At 34.6% G+C, this 19401-nt stretch overlaps 1 protein-coding gene across 7 annotated transcripts in view; it reads left to right on the top strand.

The window, feature by feature from the left end:
- Positions 1 to 19401, top strand: part of ZNF148 (zinc finger protein 148) — a 126423-nt gene that overhangs the window by 40945 nt on the left and 66077 nt on the right. For 5 of the 7 annotated variants that reach the window (XM_003991724.6, XM_003991722.6, XM_019839900.3 and 2 more), the window contains 2 exons: positions 4083 to 4218; positions 13780 to 14128. In XM_003991724.6, the coding sequence (XP_003991773.1) occupies positions 13796 to 14128 (333 nt within the window). In that variant the 5' untranslated portion in view covers positions 4083 to 4218; positions 13780 to 13795. Of the gene's footprint in view, positions 1 to 4082; positions 4219 to 7181; positions 7264 to 13779; positions 14129 to 19401 lie in introns of all 7 variants that reach the window. The other 2 variants (XM_045037050.1, XM_019839901.3) reach the window with 2 other exon arrangements.

Below are 19401 nucleotides of genomic sequence, written 5' to 3'. Positions count from 1 at the left end.
TCAGTTTTGTTGATTTTAAAGAATCAAGTTTTTTTCTGTTTTGAATTTCGTTAATTTCTGCTCTCTTTATTATTCCCTTTGCTTACTTTAGGGTTTAGTTAAATTTATAAATTTCCTTCTAAGTACTTTAGCTGCATCTCATAAATTTTGATGTTTTTGTTTTCATTCAGTTAAAAATATTCTCTAATTGTTCTTTTAATTTCTTTTTTGACTCCTAAATTATTTAGAAGTGTGAAGTTTAATTCCTGAACACATGTGGATTTTCCAGTTTCTAATTTAGTGGATATTTAATTCTGTTATGATTGAAGAACGTATTTTGTATGAGTTCCGTCCTTTTAAATTTATGAGACTTGTTATGTAGCCTACTTTTTGGTCTCACCTGAAGAATGTTCCTTGTGTGCTTGAAAACAACATGTATTCTGTTGTTTATGGAGGTTTTTTGTATAAGCCAGTTTAGTCTAGTTTGTTGTTAGTATGAGTCAGGTTTTCTGTATCTTTGTTAATTTTCTGTCTAGTTATTCTATCAATTATATAGAATGGAGAATTGAAATCTCCAATTATTGTTGAATTTTCTGTTTTTTCAGTAATGTTATTGCTTCATTATTTTGGGGCTCTTTTTAGGTGCATATACATTTATAATTGTTAACAATATCTTCCTGATTTATTGATATTTTATCATCATGAAATACTTTCCTTTGTCATCAGTAATATTTGTCTTAAGGCAAATACTGATATATTTATGTTATCGATAGAACTATCCTCTTCTTTACAGTTACTGTTTCCATAGAATATCCTTTCCCACTCATCTTTTAACTTTCAGTCTTGAATGTAAAGTGTGTCTCTTGTTGACAGAATGTAGTTAAATCTTGTGGGCATTTTTGGTCCGTTCTGACACCCTCTGGCCTTCGCATTGGGTTGTTTAGACCATTCACATTTAATTATGGACATGGCTGGGTTTACATTTGTCATTTTGCCACTTGTTTTATGTATGTCTCTTATTTTTGTTCTCTGTGCCTCCTTTAGTGCCTCTTTTTATGTCAAGTATTTTTTAGTGTATCATATAATTACTCCATTGATTTTTTTTCTTTATTAAATATAAATATAAAGATATATTCTTTGTGGTTGCTTTAGGGTTTACATTATGCATTTTAACAGTCTGCTTAATATTAACTTTAATTCATTGTCAGTAAAATACGGAAACTTTGCTCCAGTATAGCTCCCATTTTTTTCCTTCCTCTATTGTGCCACTGTTATTGTATATATTTCACATTTATGTATGCTATAAAACCAGCAATATATTATAATCATTGCTTCATATATTCTTATGTCATTAAAAGATGCTGAGAGAAGAAATGAGAAAATATATTTATAGAGTCCTTTAGATTAACCTACATATTTTCCATTTTTGATGCTCTTCTGTTTTTCCTCTGTATCTGAATCTTTTGTCTTTTCCTTTCAGCTTGATGGACTTCCTTTAAAATTTCTGGTTAGGCAGGTTTGCTAGTAAAAAATTCTCTCATCCTTTCTTTGTCTGAGACACTTTATTTTGCCTTCATTATTGGATGATAATTCTGCTGCCATCTTGGTTGACAGCTTTTTTCTTTCAGCACTTTGAATATGTCATTCCACTGTTTTCTGGCCTCTATTGTTTATGATTGAAAGGTGTTAATCATGTTGAATTCCCTGCACAGTGCGGAGTGATTTTTCTTGTTATGGTTGCATTATTTTTCACTTTGTGTTTGCTTTCAGCAGTTTCACTATGATGTGTCTAGGTGTGGGTCTTTTTGTATTCTACCTGAGATTCATTGAATTCCTAAGACCTTTATTTCTTTTTACTAAAAGTAAAATCTGGGAAGTTTTGTTAGATATTTTATTAAAAATGTTTCCCTCTGTTCTTTCCTCTCCAAAAGTGTTGATAAATTGGTCTCTGAGGTTCTGTTTAATCTTCTTCAACTTCTTTTCTCTCTGTTCTTCAGATTGGATAATTTCAGTTTATGTCTTCAAGGTCATTAATTTTTTTCTGCCATCTTGAATCTGCTGTTGAGCACTTCTAGGAAATATTTGTTTTAATTACTGTACTCTTCGACTTCAGAGTTTCCTGTGTGGTTCTTTTACATAATTTCTGTACATTTATTGAGAATCTGTTATTTGTTGATTATTTTCATAATTAAAGAAGTTTAAAGCATGGATTCTTTTAACATATGTATAACAGATGTTTTGAAACATTTGTTTGCTTAAACCAACGTCTGGAGATACTCAGATACTGTAGTGTTTGTTAATATAAATGTCATGCTTTCCATTTCTTTAGTAATCTTATAATTTATTGTTGAAAACTGGGCATTGTAGATAATATATTGAAGCAACTCCGTATTGTGACTCTCTCTTCCCCCTGCCTAGGTTATTGTTACTGTTGTCATTTCACTATTGTTTGTGTATTATACAGTCCTATTGAAAGAAAATAAATTTTATTTTGGACAAAAGTTTATCTGGAAAAATCGACATGCATGAATATTAAGGAAATTTCTGAGATGGAAGGTTACTAAGGGATGAATAGCCCCATCAGAATTTAAACTTTTAATTTTATCTTTGAGAAAGTGTGTGAGCACAGGACAAGGGGCAGAGGTAGAGAGAGAGAATCCGAGGCAGGCTTCACGCTCAGCACGGATGGTGCTCGAACCCAAGGCCCTGGGATCATGACCTGAGCTGAAATGAAGAGTTGGACTCTTAACTGACTGAGCCACCCAGGTGCTCAGAATTTAAACTAAAAAAATATGGATACAGGTGTGCCTGGATGGCTCATTTGTAAGAGCACGCGACTCTTCATCTTGGGATCATGAATTTGAGTCCCACGTTGGGTGTAGAGATTAGTTAATAAACAAGTAAACTTCTGAAAAAATACGGATACAGCATTGAAATATTTTTTTTTTTATTTAAAAAAAAAATTTTTTTTTTCAACGTTTATTTATTTTTGGGACAGAGAGAGACAGAGCATGAACGGGGGAGGGGCAGAGAGAGAGGGAGACACAGAATCGGAAACAGGCTCCGGGCTCCGAGCCATCAGCCCAGAGCCTGACGCGGGGCTCGAACTCACGGACCGCGAGATCGTGACCTGGTTGAAGTCGGACGCTTAACCGACTGCGCCACCCAGGCGCCCCTGAAATATTTTTAAAAAGTAAATTAGTATTATATTTTTTGGAAGTTCAAAGATGGAAATACTACTTTGTTCTAGATGAGGAAGACCATTTTTCTTGCTTTTACACCACTGTAAAAATTGATATACAATCATATTATGTTTCATATATCACCTGGTCTCCTGTGGACTGTATATAAACTATTATTGGTGGATAGGAATCTAATATTTTTAAAGACCTATGGTAGGGAATTCCATAAACTCTTCAGTCTTTACTCTGCCCAGAAGTACTGTCAGGCAGATTTATTGTGTACAGCTTATGTTCTTCATTTTTATTTGTATTTTTTGGATATGGTACACCGTCTTCCTATGATTAATTATTCTCATCTTATTGTCACCTTTTTCTGTCAAAGATGACCTGGCTGATTATGTTTCTGTATCTAAATATTTTATAGCATTTTACAACTATAATTGTTTCTGTTGTGAATAAATATTTATTCTGTACATGACTAGTTCTGTTTTCTTATTTATCAAGCCTGGTATTGTATTTTCTTCCCTCTTCACTTAATAGACTTTACAAAGCAGTAAATAGTGCTATTAAGTGGTTTCTTAATCTTTGCTTAATCTTTTAAGTGGTTTCTTTGCGTTCTCTTTTCTAACTTTTTAGGTCTATAACCCTCTGAATTTCCTTCAGCATCCCTTATCTCTGAAGTTGTAGATTCAGATTTAAGCAAATTGTTCTTTATAAGGCCAAGGTTATTTTACAGTTACTGTTTACCACTATTTTATTCTCCTGGTTTCAGACTTAAAAGCAAGTCATTGTTCTGGTCATTCAGGCATAGTTTTCGTATTTACAAAGAATGATCACTTCATTATTCATACCAGTTTCTCCAGATTGTATTTATACAGTATTTTTTCCCCCTTCCTAAGTAATTTTTTTTTTTTTTTATAGGACTTGGATGGCATAAGTGATTAAGGTGGTGTGGAGGGTATTTGAAGCTTACGAAAGGTAGAAACTCAACCATGATTTCTTTTTCAACTCTACAGCATTCCCTTCCTTGAAGTCTTCATTTTTATCTTAGTCTCAGGTAATGTCAACACTTGTGTTTTATAATCATGAATAAGTTAATTTTTTCAAACATGAAACCATTTTGGGTGATAGAATTTCATGTTGGTTTTTGTATTGTAGTTTGTTTTGGTGTTTATATCTGGTAGAAACCTGGGATTTTAATTTTTTCTTGAGAAAACAGTGTTAAGAGAAAATTGATAAGTAATGATACCATTTTTGATTTTAAGTTTTAACACAAAAATATGTGTAGCTTATTATATAATAGTAAATGAAATTTAGATGGGAAGATATTTTCTCCTTTAACCCTTTTCTTAGAGTGTATTTTTTACCTGCCTATCATTAACACATATATATCCATGTTAAATTTTTCAGAATTTCCATGGAAACTCTGTGTTCATACATGGTAAAATGAGACCAATTTTTTGAATTGTGAAATTTTTGAAATGTGAAAAATGTGAAAAAACATCCCAGTTATTGTACATTTGTACATACATGCCTATACTAATATAAGGAAGCAGTCATGTAGGTAATTCATTAATCATTTATATTAGAGATATTAGTTAAAATATAGACGTGACCACTGTGACAGACTTTAAAGATAGAAATATATTTATTTTCTAATTATTTATTTTTGAGAGTGAGAGTGTGAGTGGGGGACGGGCAGAGAAAACGGGAGACACAGAATCCAAAGCAGGCTCCAGGCTCTGAGCTGTCAGCCCAGAGCCCAGTGTGGGGCTCGAACTCATGAAGCACGAGATCATGACCTAAGCCAAAGTTGGATGCTTAACCGACTAAGCCACCCCAGGCACTGCTCTATGAAAACAATCTTGAGATTTTGTAGAGGTTCCTGAGTCATCATGACCTGGGCGTCTTTGTCGTCCTTTGCTATTCTTAGTATGTGGCTTCTCTCTTGTTGTCCAAGATGGTTACCGTTATGCATGTCAATAGGAAGAAGAAAGGATATTTTTCTTCCCTTAAGAGGAGTTATGTATGTCATTTCTCCTTATATTCCAATGGCTATAACACTGTCACGTGACTACAGTCAGCTGTAAGGGAGGCTGGGAAATGAGTTTGTCTCACTTATTAGGCAAGAAGAAAAGAACAGATTCAGGGAGGGGGAGTTTATTGTCAGTTAGGGTTTGTGTCAGATTTACTTTCCATTTGTCTAGTTTGGACTAACATTAAAATACAATTTTTATTATCCAAGACATTAACTCTTGCTTGGCCTGGACATTCTGAGACAGTTGAAGTTCTGTGACTAGTTCTCAAATTTTTTGTGAATAAACACTGCTAGTCTTGATATCATAAAATGGAATAAGGTATTAAAAGTTAAAATTGACTTGAGATACTTCCTCATCTTGTTTCACTATCATTAGGTTGAAATGATTTATCTAATATTTTAGACTAACACAAGGGGGTGGAGGCCTTGGATAGGAGGATTTCTTTACATATAAACAAAGCTAAATGATCTCTAGCTAGTTCCTTCTAATTCTAAAGAGTGTGTTATTCTAAATGTTTAGATAAGATCAGAAAAACTTTTTCTCAAAGATATTATATACTTCAATTAGTTATTTTTAGATGAAAAATACTTCATCGTACATTGTATTTTATGATTTTTGTCCTGTTGTAAATACTGTGTTTTGAAACAAGTATCAAATATTATATATTCTATTATAGATTTTATTAAAGGGTTGCAAACTAGTTATCAGTTTTCCACCATGTTTTATGTCAACCTTTTAGCCTTGGTACCCTTTAGTTTTGATAAATTTATATACTTGTGATAGTATAGTCGGCTGGTTGACTTTAGTTTATGATGGAATAGTATAAGACATTATAGATGTTCTTGGCATTGAAGGTGAAAATGCATCCTTAGTTCTGTGCTTCACAAATAGTGTTTGTATTATTAAAGTGAAAGTATTTATCTAATGTTTAAAAAATGTCAGTTTTAATAGTTAATACTTATTTGTTCTGAAACGAGTTTTGGTTGCTATGTAGTACATATTAAAAATAACGTAGGTGTTTAATGTTCGTAGTGTAGAGGGAAGTTTGTTTTAACAAGTATTTTTGATATTCCTTTTCTTATACAAGCCTGTAGAAAACTCATAGTTTCCTAACAGAATAAATATTTTTAACATTAATATTTGAATTGTTGATATTGGTATGAGGTGTGATGGATGAAACAAGTAGATCCAGCAGAAGGTAGGGTTCTGTTTTGCTTGGACTTTTTTTTAAAACTTCTCTCCCCCTCTCCTTTTTAAGATAAATTATAGCTGTTTCTTAAACAGTATGAGTTGCTGAAAATTTTGTTTTAACATTCAAATATCACTATTTTTTTGTTACATTGTTTTAGAAGACTTTGGTGATGAGTATTTGGAATGCAGAATATGCTTAGATTCTGCTTTATTTGAGGGGGGTGCAGTATATAGAAATGCCCGTTAACTTTGACTTAAATATTTATAGATTATTTTTCTGTGGTTAGAAAATGGTCAAAGGTTTTTTTTGTTATATTGTATAAAATGATGGATTTTAGCCTATAATCTCTCTTATTTTGTGTCTTTTACCATTGCTAGCACTAGTCAGAAAGACCCATTTGTTCCTCTTAGAATGTTTTGAACTAAGTAGCAACTTAAAAATTGTCAAGGGGCGTAGTTTATAAGCTCAGCTTTATAGATGCAAAATTGTAGTTGTACAAAGATATTTCTGAAGGGGTTTCTGAATGTAGAATATGCCTAGAAGAGAAGTAAACTTTGTTTTTGAATTAGAGGTGAAGCATTTTTGTTTAGATAAAACTATGCTTGTGAAGGATGACAGAGAATAGGAAACTTCTTAAGAATGGCCAGTGGAAGTTATTTAATTCCATATTGGTCATGGGTTTCTTTGTCTCTGGCTTTGTCTAACCATTTGATCTTGAAGCTGATTGATACTTGTGTTTCCAATCCTGATATTGCTAAGTTGTAATTTCTCACTGACCCTACTACATAGGTTAGAAAAATTAATATCCGAATTAATGTAACTGGCATCCTCCAGACAACAAAGAGTTTACTGAAAATGCTTTGGGTGAGAAGTAAGTTGTAAAACCGAGTTTTTCTTTTTATCTGTTTAAGAATAAGTTCTTTTCAGTACTTTTTTTCTGCCTACAAGTGAGGCTTATAGGTAGAATGGGTTCTGGTACAAGGCAGGGTTTTGTTGATTTGGGAGAATATTTTGAGTTGGAAATTATTTTTCTTTATAGAAAAGGATGATGTTTATTAAAAAAAATTTTTTTTTCGTGTTTATTTTTTATGAGAAAGAGACAGAGTGTGAGCAGGGGAGGGGCAGAGAGGGAGGCACAGAATGTGAAGCAGGCTGAGCTGTCAGCACAGAGGCCAATGTGGGGCTTGAACCCATGAACCACGAGATCATGACTTGAGTCAAAGTCGGATACTCAACCAGCTGAGCCACCCAGGTGTCCCGAAAAAAGAATGATGTTTAATTCCTAAGCTTGCCCACTATAGTCTATTTTGACTTTTATGGTTGGAAGTTCTACATTGTTCAGTAAAAGTTGGTGGGGAATAATATTACAACAAACTCAATAAATATACAGAAAATCAGTGTCTTTAAGTGAGAAATACTTCTTTCGTGCTTGAATGCAGATTTAATTAAAAGCCATAAAGTGGCAGATGAATATTCATGTGCATTCTGAAAGGGAACTAGGTGTTTTCAAAACTTTTAGATGATTATGGCAGAAGTCTTCCAAAAAGTTACAGCTGTTTTTTCTTTGATACAGGTATGTCTTTAGAACTGCTCCTATATTTATTTGTCAGCCATATTTAGGATTATTTTGTTTGATTTTCAAGTGAAAATGGGGAGGTAAAAGAGGAAGTTTCCTGAAGTAATTTGGAAAAGGTTTGAAGGAAGAATGGAAGGATGAAGAGGGTATACATGTAAACCTATGAAAAAAAAAAAAAAAAGAATGACAGATATTAACTAAGGTGTGAATAATAGATGGAAATGGGAAAATAACAAATGTAGGAAGTGTCCATTCTTTCCAAAGGAGAAAAAGGGATTTAGTGTCACAAAGTTCTTCCATGATAGCCATGAGGTAGGAGAAGCCAACTGAGGAAACTTGGATTGCTGTAGCAACCCAAGCGGTGGTGATAGTGTGGCCTCTAAGATGAGTAAGAAGAGGAGGTCATTGAGTTCTTAACGTGTTCAGAGCCTTTCAAGTTGGGTGGTTAGTATGGTGTGGCAAAAAGCGCACTAAACCAGCTAAGCCTGTTTTGAAATCCCAGTTTACCTCCAGCTGTGTGACTTAGAGTAAACCCAGTGTCTTTATCTGTTAGATGGGGATATACTGTTAGTGTCTTGAGTGTTCCTTAGTATAAATGTTAGGTGATTTAATATATGTAAATGTGCCCAGCACAGTGTCTTACATCTAGTAGATCCTAAACACATAAGTTGTCCTTCCTCTGCAAGTTATGAACTTTATCATATAGACCCAAACCTATTAATAAATTTGGAAAGATATTTTCCTTATTAATGCATAAAAAAAACAGTAGGCATTTGCATACTTGATTAAAAATGAGTAGTAATGGCCAGCTTGTCCATATGTTATGCTTCTGTTAACTTTGTCTTGTGAACGCAAGCCCAGACAGTCCCCTCAGCCTAGAAGTAATTATCGCAAATGCTTGTATTAAAAGTCCATGTGTTTAATTCCTTATTGAAAACCCTGACTCAAAGCTTATTTACTCTTATTTCATCTTATGAATCTATAAAGCTTTCTAATTGGTTGCACACAGTTGATTAGAAGCATTAAATTAGAAGGTGATGACAAGGAGAGTCAGCTGTCTCTTATGGAAGATAGGAGAAAGTGATGGCTAATAATTTATGTTCTCTTTGACTAGAGCATTGCCATTAGGCTTCAATGACTAGGGGTTACCTAATTGGCCACAATTTGGATTACTTTTGTACAGCTGAGCCAAACATTTTTCAATAGGAAAGGATGGCGAGGAGTGTGCGGGAGAGGGATAACTGAATGGAGCAGGAAACTGTATTGTGACCCCCTAAATATCCCTTTTGCTGTACCTGTCAACATTTTTGACAGAGAGATGGAGATGAGGGAAGAATAAAAGTTGGAAAGGGGAAAAGAATACAGTTTGAAGTAATCTGCTAAAGGAAGATTTAGGAGAAATTGGCCTGAGGTGGGCTGGCTCCTTCCTTTTTTCCTCTCTTTTGCTCTGTTCTAGTTTTTAATGATCTGTTTTGGGTGGCCATTTCACCTTTAGCTGAATTAGCCCTAGAACATCATTGTCTGTCTTGTTTTGGCTCTTAATAGCTCTGGTGTTTTATACCCTTTGTCAGCTGCCCACCATCCCTTACAAAATAATGTGTCATCACAAGGGACTCAGGGTGGCTGGTTGCTTATTGTTACTCTACCTAGCCCTTCTTTTTTTCCCCAGTTGGACAGAGGCTCCTGGGAACACAGAATAATTGTTTCTTTTTTTCTTTTAGAGCACTCTTTTATGTAAGCAACATGATTTAAAGGAAGCATCATTTCTTTCTTCCTCTTAGCTGTGTAATATCCCTAACAGCTGAATTTCCATTAATTGTGTAGATATTTGGGTCAAAAAGCAGTTGGCTTTTTGATGGTTTAGCGGGAAGAGACATTTATAACTATTCACATTTTAACATGGATTAATTATATCAGTTTCCTTTCTTTATACTTGGCCGATCCTCCCTGGAAATACAGAAGTTCGAGAAGAGACCTTTTGAGCATGGGACCTTTTGTTGTATTTGGGTTGTTGAATGTGCAGTGAAGCACAAGAGAGCTTTGACTGAGACCATGCAGGAGTTAGAAGGGGGAAAGTTAAAGATGATAAGTGCATGTAAGAGAGCTTCAGGGACAGTAAAAAATGTACTTTCCTTATCATTTAAAAAAATTTTTTTTTAACATTTATTTATTATTGAGAGACAGAGCATGAGCATGGGAACGGCAGAGAGAGGAGACACAGAATCTGAAGCAGGCTCCAGGCTCTGAGCTGTCAGCACGGAGCCCGATGCAGGGCTCGAACTCTCAAACCACGAGATCATGACCTGAGCTGAAGTCAGTCGCTTAACTGACTGAGCCATCCAGGCGCAACCCCCCCCCCCCGCCTTTTTTTTAAAGAGAGAGACAGCACGAGTAGAGGAGAGGGACAGAGAGAGAGAATCCCAAGTGGACTCCACACTGTCATCACAAAGCTTGGGATCCTGTCAGTACAGGACTGTGGGATCATGACCTGAGCTGAAACTAAGAGTCAGATGCTCAACCTCCTGAGCCACCCTGGGGCCCCTCCTTACCATTTTTCTTAGTGTAGTTTTGTCCTTTTTCTTGTACTATATGCAAGGTGAAATTAACTTTTTTGCTTGAGAGCCTTGTCTAATTTCCTGTCTGGCTTACTCTGCCCAGTTACTAGTTGAGATGTATGATACAAGCAGTGGCTCACTTTGTGTATCTTCTCCTTGATTTTTTTCACTTAATGTATTGTGGAGAACTTTTCACCCAGCACATATAGCAGCCTCATTCCTTTTAATAATGGTGTGTATTCCATTGTAGGGTTGAATCATAATTTAAGAAATCTTATATCAGTGAATGCTTTGTTTCCAGTCTTTTTCCACTAAAGGAGTGCAGCAAACATCCTTGTACATGTATCTTTGGTTAATTTTGATGAATTACCTTATAGGATTGTGTATATTCCTAGCAGTGAGCTTGCCTGGGTCAAGGGTATATTGTAGCTGTAGCAACAATGATGACTTGCAATAAAGGTTAGCTTTGGGTATCAAAATTCCCTTTCAAGTTAGGGGCTTTCCACATTCTTTAAGAAAACAGTAAATAGACTAGAAGAATATAATGATTTGGTAAGAACCTCCAAAGAAATGGCCAGAATAGGCAAATTTTAGTTAGCCCTGTAAGGCTTAAGTTTCATTTAGTTGTAGGATAGTTTATTTTCTAAGAAATGTGCTAAATAGAATATTAGAAGAGAATAGTTATTTGGTGATTTATTTAAAATCGTCCTGTAGATTTCAAGCTTGCTATTTAAAGATTTTGAAAAGTAAAAATCAGATTCTTGGTACTTTGTTTTATGTATTCTAGACTGATAATATCTTGTACCAGGGAAGATAGGATTAGCAAGTATGAATTATGTTTTTGTGTTTTTTTTTACTTTGCTGTTTACAAGGTCTTTTTTTTTGGAGCTGTTCATTTAAGTACAGGTTTCTCCCTAAGTGATAACCTTAGTAAGTGAAAGTGCATTTAAATTTCAGTAGTACATTTGAATTTAACTGATCATTTATTTTACCTTTGAAAGCTATGATCAAGGCAGTAGCTAGTACCTACCTGATTGATTTGGGAAAGAGGTGACTAAACTGAGACAAATAGTTAAATGCATTTACTACTTTTGGACTTGTCCCTTTGCAGAGGGCATGTATATTATTTTTACACAGTCTGATAGTAGAAATCAATTTTGAAAAACAAACTTTGCACCAGTGCTTTCATGTTTTTTGAGATGAAGTTTCTTTAGCTTTCATGATCATTATGTTGGTTCTTGGAGTAACACAGTGGAATTTGAATTTACAGCAACCAAAGTTAGAAGGGCAGATTTAATATTGCCTATCTTTTCTACAGTAATGGAGGAAATAATATAATTATTTGGTAGTGTCTAGGTCTCATGACCTGTTAAATTTAATCATGTGTTATTTAAGAATATATTAGTGGGGCACCTGTGTGGCTCAGTTGGTTAAGTATCTGACTTTCACTCAGGTCATGATCTTGTGGTTCATGGGTTCAAGCCCTGCATCACGCTTTGTGCTGACAGCTCGGAGCCTGGAGCCTGCTTCAGCTTCTGTCTCCCTCTTTCTCTGCTCTTTTCCCACTGGTGCTTTGTCCCTGTCTCACTAAAATAAATAAATGTTAAAAAAAAAAAAGTATTAGTAAGGAAAGTATCACCTTTATTTCATTTTAACAAATTTAAAAGCATGTATAAAAAGTAAAATTTTATTATAGTAAGTTTTCAAATTAGAGATAAATGTAAATATGGAAAAAACTTCTGGTAATTTCACCACCAGTGGTAATGTTAATGGTGTTAACATTTTACATAAACTTCTGTATCTTTAAATGCACACATACATTTCCTTTAATACTGGGATATTCCCCCACATTTTCAAATATTTTTCAAGAATAATTTCATTACTGTTTTGTAGTGTCAGCAGATTTTTACTTTTTATTGAAGTGTAGTAACTGACAAAAACATGCATATTTTACAGATGTACAACTTGAAATTTTACAAAGTGAGCATATCTGTCCAACCAGCATTCAACTCAAGAAAAAAATATTGCTAGCTCCCATACACTCCCCATTGCCTGCCTGTTGTTATCAGCAGCAACCCCCCCACTCCACCCCCAAGGGCCATTATTCTGATTCTATTTTTGAGAAAAACTGTGAGATATCATTTACATATGATAAAATCCACCCATTTTAAGTGTTCAATTCAGGGATTTTTAGTAAATTTACTGAGTTGTATAGCTGTCACTATAGTTTTAAGACATATGTATGAATATATTTTAACCAGTTTTGTTTGTTGAATAGTGTATTTCCATTTTTTTGCTAATGTAAATTACTGTAGTGATTTTTCACGTATATATTTTGTTTCATTGGGATAGGTTTCTGTAAGTATAATTACCAGTTCAAAGAATATGTGTGTTTTTATGGCTTTTGATAGAAAGTACCAAATTGCCTTTGAAAGTAATTGAGCTAATTTATTCTCCTACTGTTCGTAATGAGTGTCTTTTTTTTTGTTTAAACCTACCACAACATTGGACGTATATTTAAAAAAAAAAATTTTTTTTTAACATTTATTTATTTTTGAGACCGAGAGAGACAGAGCATGAACGGGGGAGGGTCAGAGAGAGAGGGAGACACAGAATCTGAAACAGGCTCCATGCTCTGAGCAGTCAGCACAGAGCGCGACGCGGGGCTCGAACTCACATACCGCGAGATCGTGACCTGAGCCGGAGTCGGACGCCTAACCGACTGAGCCACCCAGGCGCCCCAAGACGTATATTTTTTTTAAAGAGTCACTACCAGTTTGGTGGATGAAATATGGTAGTTCTGTTTTAATTTTCATTTCTTTGATTACTACTGTAAGTGACTATTATTTTGTATATTTAGTGACTGTTTTCTAAGTTTTCTTTATGATTTGCTTGATAGTGGTTTGTCACTTTATTTCTTTATACACCTTTAAAATTTTTTTGACATTTTAATATATTAAAGAACATGACTCCTTTGTTACAGATACTTCCCCCCAATTTCCTTTATGTCATACTCATTTTTCATAATGAAATAGATTACGATTTTTTGCCTTAATGTCAAAAATGAGAAGTTGCATTTTATTCCACCAGCCTTTGGAAACTTATCTTGATATTTTTAAAATTGGAGACAATACGAATTACATGAATAAAGTTTTTCTATTAAAGTGTGTACCTTTCATAATTGAAATTTAAAAAGGATCAAGTAGACATATAAAACTAATTTATTATGCTTTGTTGCCAAACTTGGTCTTTCTAGGCAGTTATACTTAAGCATGAACATTGACGACAAACTGGAAGGATTATTTCTTAAATGTGGCGGCATAGACGAAATGCAGTCTTCCAGGGCAATGGTTGTAATGGGTGGAGTGTCTGGCCAGTCTACCGTGTCTGGGGAACTGCAGGAGTCGGTACTTCAAGATCGGAGTATGCCTCACCAGGAGATCCTTGCTGCAGATGAAGTGTTACAAGAAAGCGAAATGAGACAACAGGATATGATATCACATGATGAACTCATGGTCCATGAGGAGACAGTGAAAAATGATGAAGAGCAGATGGAAACACATGAAAGACTTCCTCAAGGACTACAGTATGCACTTAATGTCCCTGTAAGTAATTCCTTTTTAAAATTAATGTAACTTATAGTTAGAAACATAATTAATTTTGTGTTAAGTAATGCTTCAAGTCATTGAAGAAATTTCAGAAAACGTTTAAAGTCTTAATAGTTAACTGGGTGTTATTAAATGGATACACTAAATGTTGACAGAAATCACATTTGAAAAAGGCAAAATCAAGTTTTTGTATTGTATACATTTAGTAACATATCTTTTCCAGGATTACTGTGTATTAAATTTTAAGTGCTTAAATTTTAAAGATTTTGTTTCAACTTCTTGGTTTCCTTAAAGAGTAGAAAGATTGAATCTTGAGTATAACTAGAAAAAGATCATACACCTGAAGATTTTTCCTTCAGGTTCTGTAACTTGGCAATTCCTGGTGTCTGTATTTTTTTCATTACCTTTTTCAAAAGCATATCGACCTTTAGTTTTTCCTGTTTATCCTAAATGTCATTGTTTCTCACCTAAAATATTCTTTTGTAGGCACTCATAACTTTTTTGCCTTCTTGTTTTTCTTTTTACCTGATGACTGACCAACAAAACCATAACCATAATGTAATCCTCTTCTATCCTTTCTGTGATATTAGACTTGGATTTCTTTCAGTATATCTAATACACTGTACTTTTTCTTTTGCTTCAGAACCTTCATGCATCCTGCTTGTAATATTCCCTTTAGCCATACCCCCTTCCTGTTTTTTAATCTAGTTAGTGGTTCATCATTATCAGCCTGCCACTTCTGTTTAGTCCAGGTTGAGTCTCTGCAATAGGGACTTGTGGTTACTTGTTCAGTGTCTGTCTAATAGATTGTAGGCTTTATGAGAGCATGAATTTTGTCTTATTTTCCATCGTATCCCAGGTATTGGCACATAGTGTAAATGAATGAATAATAGTTATAGTTGTATTCTAATACATGTGCCCACCAACTTTTCTAGCCCTTTGCAATAGCCTTACTTTTTTTTAGTCTTTTCATGTGATGGCTTACATTGATAGATTTTTGAATGCTGAACCACCCTTATATACCTCTAATATATCCCACTTGGTTGTTGTGTGTAATTCTTGTTATACATTGTTGGATTCAATTTGCTAATATGTTGTTGAGGATTTTTTGTATCTGTTTGTGAGTTATATTGGGCTAGTTTTTTTGTAATATCTTTGTTTCTGATTTTGATATTAGGGTAATCCTGGCCTTAGAGAATGAGCTAGGATTATTCCCTCTGCTTCTAACTTCTGAAAGAGATTGTAGAGAATTGGTATAATTTCTTTCATAAATGTAGGATAAAACTCAGTTGAGTACATAAAGCCTGGTACTTTTGGGAAGGTTGTTTGTTTGTTTGTTTTTAAAGGTTATTAATTACTCAGTTTCTTTAATAGATGGAGGACCTGTTCAGATTATTTATTTTCTCTTGTGTGAGTTTTTACAGATTGTGCCTTTCAAGGAATTGGTCCATTTCATCTAGATTTTGAAATTTGTGGGCATAGAGTTGCTCACAGTATTCCTTTGTTATCCTTTTAATATCCATTATTGTTCAGCAGGTCTCTAGAGCTGTTTTTTCTTGCAAAACTGAATCTCATACCTATTGGACAATTCCTTGTTTTCTGCTAGACCCTAGTAGAGTCTTACCAAGTTTATTGATATTTTAGAAGAGTTAGTTTTTTATTTTCTCTGTTGATTTCTAGTTTTCAATTTCACTGATTTCTGCTCTAATTTTTGTGATTTCTTCTGTTATTTTGGGTTTGATTTGGTCTTGTTTAGTTTTCTAAGTTGGAAGGTTAGATGATTGATTTTTAGATCTTCTTTTCTAATATATGCATTCAGTGATAGGAGTTTCCCTCTAAGCACTGCTTTCACTGCATCCCACAAATTTTGATGAATTGTTTTATTTTTCTTTAGTTCAATATATCTTTTAATTTCTCCTCAGATACCTTCTTTGATCCACATATCATTTAGAAGTGTGTTGTTTAATCTCTAAGTATTTGGGGATTTTCCAGCTATTTTTCTGTTACTAATTTTCAGTTTAAGTCCTTTGTGGTCTGAGAGCATATATTGTATAATTTCTGTTCTTTTAAATTTGTGAAGGAGTGTTTTATGAAAGTGGTCTGTGAGTGCTCCATGTGAGCTTCATACTTTAATTACTTTAGTTGTCCAGATCCACTGTGATTTTTTTTTTCCTGTTACTTCTGTACATGTTGTGTATATACCTGTAACATTCTTTAAACAAAATTTTTTTTTTCAACATTTATTTATTTTTTTGGGACAGAGAGAGACAGAGCATGAATGGGGGAGGGTCAGAGAGAGAGGGAGACACAGAATCGGAAACAGGCTCCAGGCTCCGAGCCATCAGCCCAGAGCCTGACGCGGGGCTCGAACTCAGGGACCGCGAGATCGTGACCTGGCTGAAGTCGGAGGCTTAACCGACTGCGCCACCCAGGCGCCCCTACCTGTAACATTCTTTGATTGGCAGTCTACTGGCTTTTATTTCTTAGCTTAAAAGGTTTCTCTTTGTTTGCTTTTTATTTTGATAATTGACTTTTTTTCTTGCAAGTTTTCAATACCTCGGCTATGGTAGGCAGTCAAATATATTTTGAGTGAAAAAAAAATTTTTTTTTTTAATTGAGGAAAACTTTAAAGTGAATGCTCTTAGCTCCTAATTTTAATTTTTTTTTAATGTTTATTTATTTTTGAGACAGAGAGAGAGAGACAGAGCATGAATGGGGGAGGGGCAGAGAGAGAGGGAGACACAGAATTGGAAGCAGGCTCCAGGCTCTGGGCCATCAGCCCAGAGCCCGACGCGGGGCTCGAACTCAGGGACCGCGAGATCGTGACCTGAGCTGAAGTCAGACGCTTAACCGACTGAGCCACCCAGGCGCCCCTCTCAGCTCCTAATTTTAAAGTTCAGAGTTTGGACAACTGCATAGACTTGTATAAGCTACAGTCCAGACAGAATATTTCTGTCATCTTAGAGGGTTTCTTTGTGTTTCTTCGTAATCAGTCCTCTTGAGAACTTTATGCAAATGGCATTGTATATAACTTATGTCTGGCTTCTTTTGCTCAGCATAATGTTTTTGGTTTATCCATGTTGGTTGAGTGGATCAGTAAGTAGTTCATTTCTTTTTATTGTTGATTAATACTCTATTATTATTAATACTCTGTTGCCTTATTATCCTAAAGTTTGGCTATTCGTTTCCCCTGTTATGGTTGTATTATCTCTGTTTTTCAACCTTTATGGATAAAACTGCTATGAACATTTTTGTATGAATCTTTTTTTCATTTTTTGGGGGGGGGGTTAAGCTGTTTCTCTTGTGTTTTCATTTTGTTTGATCCAGTGTCTATATCTTTGCATCAGTATTACACTGTCTTGTTGAATCTTGTATAGTAAATCTTGAAATCAGGTAGTGTAGTCTCCCAGTTTTGTTATTCTTCTTGCAAGACTGTTTTGACCATTCTAGGTTGTTTGTATTTTCGTATAAAATGTAGAATCAACCTTTCAGTTTCTATAAAAAGAACCAGCTGGGTTTTTATTGGGATTATATTGATTCTATATGTTGACTTGATCAGCATCTAAACGATAGTGGTTTCTAGTCCGTGAACATGGCATGTCACTTTGTTTAGGTTTTAATTTATCTTAGCATTGTTATGTAGTTTTAAGTGTAGAGTTATTGGAAATATTTACCCCTAAATATTTCATGTTTTGAATGCAATTGTAAATGGTATTTTTAAAAATTTCAATGTTTAATTGTTCATGACCAGTATATAGAAATGTGGTTGATTTTGTTTTTTCTTTTTCAAAAAAAATTTTTAACATTTATTTATTTTTGAAAGAGCCAGAGTGTGAGCGGGGGTGGGGCAGAGAGAGAGGGAGACACAGAATCTGAAGCAGGCTCCAGGCCTTGCGCTGTTAGCACAGAACCCAATGCAGGGCTCAAGCCCACAAACTGTGAGATCATAACCTGAGCCAAAGTCAGAGGCTTAACTGACTGAGCCACCCAGGCACCCCAAATGCGGTTGATTCTTTTTACTTTGGCTGTGTATTTTGTGACTGTTACAGGTACGTACGTAAAGGTTCAGAGTCAGAGTCAGACGTTAAACTGACTGAGCTACCCAGCCACCCCTGCTGAGATTATATTTTCATATAAATGAATGTGTAACTTAAATGCTTTTTCTGCATTTATTAGGTGATAATGATTTTTTTTCTTCTTACTATCTTCATATGGTGAATTGCATTGATCGATTTTCCAGTATTAAACCAACCTTGTATTCCTAGGATAAGCTACACTTGGTCATGATGTGTCATCCTTTTTATACATGTCTGGATTCAGTTTACTAACCTTTTAAAGTAATTAAAAAAATTTTTTTTAGCTTTTTATTCATTTTTGAGAGACAGAGTGACAGAGCACAATCTGGGGAGGGTCAGAGAGAGAGGGAGTCACAGATTCTGAAGCAGGCTCAGGCTCTGAGCTGTCAGTGCACAGCCTGATGTGGGTCTCGAACTCACGAACCGCAAAATCATGACCTTACCCAAAGTCGGATGCTTAACCACCTGAGCCACCCAGGTGGTTTTAGATTGTTTTTAAAACAATTTTTAAGTGTACATTTATGAGGAATATTAGTTTCCTTGCAATATCTTTGTTTTAGGTATACTGGCTTCATAAATGGGTTAGGAAGTGTTTCCTCTTGTATTTTTTGAAAGAGTTTGTTTAAGATTTGTTCATTTCTACTCTATGTCTTTTTGAAAGGCTTCACCACTGAAGCTAATCTGGGACTGAGTTTTCTTTGTGAGAAGTTTTAAATTTCGTGTTCAAATTTTAAAACATATATAAGGCTTCTCCAGATTTAAAATTTTTTTTTCTTAAATCCGTTTTGATAAGTTGTATTTTTTAAGGAATTCGTCCATTTCTTTAATTGAACAAAATTTTTCATAATTTTTAAAATTGTCTGATCTATAATTTTTTTCTTTCTCATTCCTGGTAGTGATAGTTTGTCCTTTTCTTGATTAGTCTGGGTAGAGATTTATCAATTTTATTGGTCTCTTGAGAGAATCAGGTTTTGGTTTTATAGATTGTTACCTTTGTGAATTTCATTTTTAACTCATTTTTATTATTTCCTTATTTCCTTCCTTCTACTTACTTTGTTCTTAATTTGCTCTTTTCTTAGCTTTTTGTTTTTAAATTTTTTAATTTATTTTTGAGAGAAAGAGATAGTGTGTGAGTGGTGGAGGAGCAGAGAGAAAGAGCAGGAAAGAGCAGGAAAGAGCAGGAGCACAGATTCC

This window comes from Felis catus, chromosome C2 (genome assembly GCF_018350175.1).
Source record: "Felis catus isolate Fca126 chromosome C2, F.catus_Fca126_mat1.0, whole genome shotgun sequence".
Lineage (NCBI taxonomy): Eukaryota > Metazoa > Chordata > Mammalia > Carnivora > Felidae > Felis > Felis catus.
Note: the sequence above shows the minus strand (reverse complement) of the source record. Positions and strands in the feature narration are given on the sequence as shown.